General features: G+C 44.5%; 1 protein-coding gene across 1 annotated transcript in view; it reads left to right on the top strand.

Moving 5' to 3' along the window:
• Positions 1-484: 484 nt before the first annotated feature.
• Positions 485-8,537, top strand: part of LOC144486843 (SWI/SNF-related matrix-associated actin-dependent regulator of chromatin subfamily A member 5-like) — a gene marked incomplete at its 5' end in the record, with an annotated part of 30,529 nt that continues 22,476 nt past the window's right edge. Inside the window, 3 exon segments of the mRNA XM_078204864.1 lie at positions 485-631; positions 2,515-2,615; positions 5,270-5,368. Coding sequence (XP_078060990.1) covers positions 485-631; positions 2,515-2,615; positions 5,270-5,368 — 347 coding nt within the window.

The following is an 8,537-nucleotide window of genomic DNA, read 5'->3' as shown; positions in this document are numbered from 1 at the left end:
TTTCCCCTCTTGCCTGCACATACATTCAACTAACTTGTGCTTTTAACACTTTTTTATAGACAGTTAAACATGAACAGTGCTAAATTTAAGGCTGTCACGTATAGTACTGTACACATTTGTGTACTATCCTGTATGTAGAAATATAGGTTGTGTTTGTAGAGCATTTTTGAATTTACTAGCACAAAGTGAAATCTCAATTACAGTGGGAATCTTTTAATAGGACCACAGCAGAGAGGGTTGTCATTATTCTTCTTTCCCCACCTCACCCAAATGTTACTCAGTCGCCCAATTTACAAAGTAATACCAGGTGAAAGGTTGTTTTCCAAAGACACGTACTATTACGCCTCAATAAAAACAAATCTGCAGCCCCCACAAGGAGAACTGTTGATTGACTGTAGATTAAATGAGATGTGTTTGCAAACTCTTGTCACGTTAATTCTCAATGCTTTATTTTCTTATTAACATTTTTTTTCTTGTTCGACAGATTTGATTATCTGCTGCAACAGACCGAGCTTTTTGCCCACTTTATCCAACCTGCTGCACAGAAAACTCAAACGTCTCCTTTAAAGATGAAACCCGGGCGCCCTCGATTAAAGAAAGATGAGAAACAAACGCTTCTGTCGGTTGGACAGTAAGATATATTCCAGGCAATGTGTTTTTGAATTCATGATGCGAATTCTGAGAGATTTCAACTTGGAAAGTGTTCCTGGCGTTTGAAGGCCAAAGAGGCGTTAATGTTGGGGTCAAAGTAGAATGGTGGAAGTAAAGCTTTCATTCCTCCTTGAGGTTTTGGGGCCACGGCATTCAATGATTTGGATATAACTCTTCATTGCTTCATCCATACTTGCATACGAGGTTACGAGCAATCACAAATTGGGATCATATGATGGAGTTGCAAAGAGGGCATAGCCCAGTGATTGGGCAAAGCTGAGGCAAATGTAGTTCAGTGTGGAGAAGTGTGAGGCCACCCACTTTGGAACTGAGAAAGGCAAATCTAAGTGTTTTCGACAAGAGAGATTAGTTGTCGAGGAGCAAAAGAGATTTGAGTTTCCATATATGCAAATTACACGATATTACTGCACTGTTACAAAAGATAATGGAACATGCTAAGAGGAAGATGGCATTTATCTCAAAATCGATTGGGATGAAAAAATGAGGAAGTTGTACAGAGCCTTGGTCAAACCTTAGCTGGAGTACTGCCTTTGCTTCTGGGCAACGAACCTCAGGAAAGTAATATTGGTCTGTCACCAGAATGCTATCTGGTCTTAGTGTCAGGTTATGAGAACATGACATGTTCCATAAATTTGGTTTTCATTCCGTTGAGTTTCGAGTATTAAAGAGTGACCAAATTGAGGTTTTTAAAATGATTAGGGGATTTGATAGGGTAGATACAGAGACGAATTTATTTTGAGGGAAATCTGGTTCAAGGGGGCACATCTTAATATTAGAACGAGGTTAGTTAGGATTGAAAGTGAGGGCTATTTCGTTCAACTTGGTGGAAAGGTCTGCCCCAAATGGCTATGGGTGTTCAATTTTCTGAATGGAGTTTTATCTTTGTTGGGTGCACGATTAAGTGATATGAAGCAACAGCAGGCATGATTTAATTGAATAAACAGATGTCTGAGGTTGCATGGCCTACACCTTTTCTCTGCCTTTTAAAAGTTGAAACAGCATCTTAGTCACCAAGTGTTCAAATATCGTGCATCCGTATGACAGGCGTGGAATTCCTGTCAACATTGCATGAAAAACACTGGTGTTCTTAAATTAGTCACATGGATGATTGAAGAGTATGTTGACAACTATTGGCACAAAAGATTATACATGTGTAATTACCAAATTAAATTAAAAAAGTACTAATATGCTGTGTAATCTACCAGGGTCTTGGGAGAGTATTTACATAACAGTAGATTTCAAAGTTTATGTTTGGAATCAACTTTAAATTAAAATAATGGCCATCTGCATCAATAGCAATTTTGAATCTTATTTCAATAACATGCTGTACATGGGGCATGGTGGCACAGTAGTTAGGGTGGCAGTGTGGCAGTGGTTAGCACTGCTGCCCCACAGCGCCTGGGACCCAGGTTCGATTCCCGGCTTGGGTCACTGTCTGTATAGAGTTTGCACATTCTCCCCGTGTCTGCATGGGTTTCCTCCGGGTGCTCCGGTTTCATCCCGCAGTCCAAAGATTAGGGTTAGGTGAATTGGCCGTGCTAAATTGCCCCTTAGTGTCAGGGGAACTAGCGAGGGTAAATGCATGGCATTATGGGGATAGGGTCTGGGTGGGATTGAGGCCGGTGCAGACTGCATGGACCAAATGGCCTCTTTCTGCACTTTAGGATTCTATGTACTAATCTTCACCACAAAAGTGATGCACAATCTCCAAAATAATTTGTACGGTGCTGTTTATTCTGAAGTGATTGTGGATTTGAAATTGACTGTAGTAACAGCTCTTTTTAAATGGTTTGGAAAGTAAGAGTAACCCCTCGCACAAAACAATTCACTTTTAATTCTTAGCTATCGGCATAGTCGTACAGAACAGGAAGAGGATGAAGAGCTACTGTCAGAAAACAACAAAACCAGCAATGTCTGCATAACGTTTGAAGAATCCCCATCATGTGTGTAAAGCCATTTTATTCATTATTTCATCCATGAGTTAATGTAGCTCAGTTTTCACTCCCTTTTCCAAATTGCTTTCACATTTTCAGTCACCATTCATCGATGTGCAGTATTCAATTTTGTCAAAATTCGACTTGTGGGACATTTGAGACTGTTGTAAGTAAATCTCCAAAAACAGCACCTCCCGTACTCCTGGTTTAATTGGCTGTATTTATTGTCATAAGGGGTCATTTTAATGGAACAATCTACTAATGCTGACAGACACCACGGACTCACTCCAGTCTAACTTGTAATCTGACAATCATATTTTCTGACTGGATATTGTCGATATTGAGTATTTTGGGGTCAAATTCAGCATGAAAAAAATGCAGGGTAAACCTGAAAGATCTCCCTCATGCCAGTATGACATTTGTTTCATATATCAGGCTTTCATCTTGCTCTTTGTTTTGTTCAGCTTTGCCCTCTCAACCAGTGCTCCCTAGGATCTGGGTTGAAACTGCTCCAACATGGTGTCCTAGCAGCCATTTTAACATGTTAGTGTGTGCCACATGAAAAGGAACCATCTGTTTTCAAGAGGAATAATTGGATTATCATACAGATAGCGTACATGTAACATGCTGTCCTTTTGGTGTTGAGAATCATGTATAATCAGTTCCTTACCCTATGAAATGGTGAGCTGAATGATCTGTTCTCCAAAATGGCATTTCCCCAATCAAAGAACAAAGAAAAGTACAGCACAAGACAGGCCCTCCAGCCCTCCCAGCCTGTGCCAATCATGATGCCCTCAATAAAATTAAGAAAAAACCTTCTGTCCTTATTTGGGTCTGTATCCCTCTGTTCCCTCACTATTCATTTACCCGTTGAGATGCCTCTTAAATGTTGCTAATGTGCCTGCTTCCACCACCTCCCCTAGTAGTGCATTCCAGGCACCCACCACTCTGTGAGAAACTTCCCCCACACATCTCCCTTAAACTTTACCCCTCTCACCTTGAACCTGCGCCCCCTTGTAATTAAGACTTCCACCCTTGGAAAAAAGCTTCTGACTATCCACCCTGCCTATGCCTCTCATCATTTTGTCCACCTCTATCAGGTCTGTCCTCAGCCTCTGTCTTTCCAATGAAAACAATCCTAGTTTATTCAACCTCTCCTCATAGCCAACACCCTTGAGACCAGGCAACATCCTGGTGAACCTTCTTGGCACTCTCTCCAAAGCTTCCACGTCCTTCTGGTAGTGTGATGACCAGAACTGCACGCAATGCTCCAAATACTCATAACATATTTAAAATCCCAGTAATGTCCATGCTATGATTTCTTACAAAGCAGTCAAAGCCCAGTAAACTGGATCCTCACCATCATTCCTTCTCTCTGCCCTCCCAATCTTGCTTATACTTGCCTTAGTGAAGTTTAGGTGCTCTGTTTAACAGTTTATGTTTCTGTATATACTTTGGCCTTGTTTGTTTGGTCAATTTAGCTGCTATAGAATGGTAGTAGTCGTGGTGAAAAGCACCACCTTTGTTTTGGAGCCTGCGTCTGAACGCTGACATTCTTTATGCAAACATTAAGACCCTAATACCAAATGGATTGTGCTGCTTGCTTTTTGTTGTCTCAAGCTATCATGGTGCTTTCAGTTCAATGGTTCCTGAAACAGCAATACTTTTCCTTTTGGTCATTTCCACTTGAGCTGTATTCTGTGCAGACTCTTGCAACGGTTGAAGGATCTAAATATTTGGGGATGACACGAAGATGGCTGGAATTGCGGATAGTGAAGAGCATTGTCGGGCAATACAGCAGGATATAGATCGGCTGGAAAATTGGGCGGAGAGGTGGCAGATGGAATTTAATCCGGATAAATGCGAAGTGATGCATTTTGGAAGAAATAATGTAGGGAGGAGTTATACAATAAATGGCAGAGTCATCAGGAGTATAGAAACACAGAGGGACCTAGGTGTGCAAGTCCACAAATCCTTGAAGGTGGCAACACAGGTGGAGAAGGTGGTGAAGAAGGCATATGGCATGCTTGCCTTTATAGGACGGGGTATAAAGTATAAAAGCTGGAGTCTGATGATGCAGCTGTATAGAACGCTGGTTAGGCCACATTTGGAGTACTGCGTCCAGTTCTGGTCGCCGCACTACCAGAAGGACGTGGAGGCATTGGAGAGAGTGCAGAGAAGGTTTACCAGGATGTTGCCTGGTATGGAGGGTCTTAGCTATGAGGAGAGATTGGGTAGACTGGGGTTGTTCTCCTTGGAAAGACGGAGAATGAGGGGAGATCGAATAGAGGTATACAAGATTATGAAGGGTATAGATAGGGTGAACAGTGGGAAGCTTTTTCCCAGGTCGGAGGTGACGATCACGAGGGGTCACGGGCTCAAGCTGAGAGGGGCGAAGTATAATTCAGACATCAGAGGGACGTTTTTTACACAGACGGTGGTGGGGGCCTGGAATGCGCTGCCAAGTAGGGTGGTGGAGGCAGGCACGCTGACATCGTTTAAGACTGACCTGGATATTCACATGAGCAGCCTGGGAATGGAGGGATACAAACGATTGGTCTAGTTGGACCAAGGAGCGGCACAGGCTTGGAGGGCCGAAGGGCCTGTTTCCTGTGCTGTACTGTTCTTTGTTCTTTGTTCTTTGTTATTTGTCTCTTCCACAGATGTAAAAGGAGGGAAACTCCGCGACTATCAGATCCGTGGACTGAATTGGTTGATTTCTTTATATGAGAATGGCATTAATGGTATCCTGGCAGGGGAAATGTTATGAATACACTTTGATTGTAGACATAGCAATTGTTTGGTGTAGGCATGTGAGATGTTTAGTTTAAAGGATTTAATCAGATAAATGTCTCTGTAGTGTACTGGTTATCACATTCGCCTAATGTGAAAGCTTCTCGGTTCAAAACGGGGCGAAGCATTCATTATATGTAAACAAGAGGCGGCAAGGTAAAGCACTTGGGGTGAATGGAATCAAAGGTTATGGGGGGAGGGAAAGCAGGATGAGGCTATTGAGTTGGATGATCCTCCACGATCGTAATGAATGGCGGAGCAGGCTCGGAGGGCCAAATGGCCTCCTCCTGCTCCTAACTTCAATGTTTCTAAATAGGGAACAAGTATCTTCTCCCGGATGTTCGAGGGTGTACCATTCAAAGAACAAAGAACAATACAGCACTGGAACAGGCCCTTCGGCCCTCCAAGCCCGCGCCGCTCCCCGGTCCAGGATTGAATCCTGAATCCAGGATCCCCGCCCAATTTTCCAGCCTATCTACATACCAATATCCTATCCACCGAGCTGTCCCTCACAGCTGCGATGCTTTGTTCATTACAACCTATTAACTCACCCCCACCCCCCCCCCCCATTCCAGACCATGTGATCTCCAGGGAGAGGCGAAAAGCCAGAGTGAAAAACCCCAGGGCCAATATGGGGAAAAAAAATCTGGGAAATTCCTCTCCGACCCCCTGAGGCGATCGAAACGAGTCCAGGAGATCACAATGGCCCTGATCGGAAAATGCTTCCCAACCCTAGTCATTTCCACTTCCACGAACACCATCTGAATTCCCTGCCCCCGAGACAGGTTCCCAACTATCCGCAGTCTCGCAGTCTCGCTCTGTACTGGCACCAGCAAGATGATCATAGAATGAAGCCTTGAAACGAGAAACAAGGAACAATTAGCCCGCGCCGCTCCCTGGTCCAAACTAGACCACTCTTTTGTATCCCTCCATTCCCACTCCGTTCATATAGCTGTCTAGATAAGTCTTAAACGCTCCCAGTGTGTCCACCTTGCCCGGCAACACATTCCAGGCCCCCACGACCCTCTGTGTGAAATATGTCCTTCTGATATCTGTGTTAAACCTCCCTCCCTTCACCTTGAACCTATGACCCCTCGTGAACGTCACCACCGACCCGGCGAAAAGCTTCCCACCGTTCACCCTATCTATGCCTTTCATAATTTTATACACCTCTATTAAGTCTCCCCTCATCCTCCGTCTTTCCAAGGAGAACAACCCCAGTTTCCCCAATCTCTCCTCATAACTAAGCCCCTCCATACCAGGCAACATCCTGGTAAACCTCCGCTGTACTCTCTCCAAAGCCTCCACGTCCTTCTGGTAGTGTGGCGACCAGAACTGGACGCAGTATTCCAAATGCGGCCGAACCAACGTTCTATACATCTGCAACATCAGACCCCAACTCTTATACTCTATGCACCGTCCCATAAAGGCAAGCATGCCATATGCCGTCTTCACCACCTTCTCCACCTGGGACGTCACCTTCAAAGATCTGTGGACTTGCACACCCAGGTCCCTCTGCGTCTCTACACCCTTTATGGTTCTTCCATTTATCGTGTAGCTCCTCCCTACATTATTCCCACCAAAATGCATCACTTCGCATTTATCAGGATTGAACTCCATCTGCCATTTCCTTGCCCAAATTTCCAGCCTATCTATATCCTTCTGTAGCCTCTGACAATGTTCCTCACTATCTGCAAGTCCTGCCAGTTTTGTGTCATCCGCAAACTTACTGATCACCCCAGTTACTCCTTCTTCCAGATCATTTATATAAATCACAAACAGCAGAGGTCCCAATACAGAGCCCTGCGGTACATCACTAGTCACAGGCCTCCAGCCGGAAAAAGACCCTTCCACTACCACCCTCTGTCTTCTATGACCAAGCCAGTTTTCCACCCATCTAGCCACCTCCCCCTTTATCCCATGGGATCCAACCTTTTTCACTAGCCTACCATGAGGGACTTTGTCAAACGCTTTACTAAAGTCCATATAGACAACATCCACGGCCCTTCCTTCGTCAACCATTTTGGTCACTTCTTCAAAAAACACCACCAGGTTAGTGAGGCATGACCTCCCTCTCACAAAACCATGTTGACTATCGTTAATGAGTTTATTCCTTTCTAAATGCGCATACATCCTATCTTTAAGAATCTTCTCCAACAACTTCCCCACCACGGACGTCAAGCTCACCGGCCTATAATTACCCGGGTTATCCTTCCTACCCTTCTTAAATAACGGGACCACATTGGCTATCCTCCAATCCTCTGGAACCTCACCTGTGTCCAATGACGAGACAAAGATTTGCGTCAGAGGCCAAACGATTTCACCTCTCGTCTCCCTGAGCAGCCTTGGATAGATTCCATCAGGCCCTGGGGATTTGTCAGTCTTTATATTCTCTAACAAACCTAACACTTCCTCCTTTGTAATGGAGATTTTCTCCAACGGTTCAACACTCCCCTCCGAGACACTCCCAGTCAACACATCCCTCTCCTTTGTGAATACCGACGCAAAGTATTCATTTAGGATCTCCCCTACCTCTTTGGGCTCCAAGCATAAGTCCCCACTTTTGTCCCTGAGAGGTCCGATTTTTTCCCTAACAACCCTTTTGTTCCTAACGTATGAATAAAATGCCTTGGGATTCTCCTTAATCCTGTCTGCCAAGAACATTTCGTGACCCCTTTTTGCTCTTCTAATTCCCCGTTTGTGTATTTTCCTACTTTCATTGTACTCCTCCAGAGCTCCCTCCGTTTTTAGCTGCTTGGACCTAACATACGCCTCTCTTTTCTTTTTGACCAGTCCCTCAATTTCCCTGGTTATCCACGGTTCTCTAATCCTACCCTTCCTATCCTTCTTTTTTACAGGCACATGCTTGTCCTGTAGCCCTAACAACCGTTCCTTAAAAGACTGCCACATACCAGATGTGGATTTACCCTCAAACAGCCTCTCCCATTCAAGAGCTGCCAATTTCTGCCTGATCCCAATAAAGTTAGCCTTCCCCCAATCCAATACCTTACCCTTGGGACACCACTCATCCTTTTCCATCACTATCCTAATGCTAACAGAATTGTGGTCACTATTTGCCACATGTTCCCCAACCAAAACTTTGAAGACCTCACCGGGCTCATTCCCCAGTACCAGGTC

This window comes from Mustelus asterias, unplaced genomic scaffold (assembly GCF_964213995.1).
Source record: "Mustelus asterias unplaced genomic scaffold, sMusAst1.hap1.1 HAP1_SCAFFOLD_483, whole genome shotgun sequence".
Lineage (NCBI taxonomy): Eukaryota > Metazoa > Chordata > Chondrichthyes > Carcharhiniformes > Triakidae > Mustelus > Mustelus asterias.
This window is presented reverse-complemented; position numbering and strand designations above follow the sequence as displayed.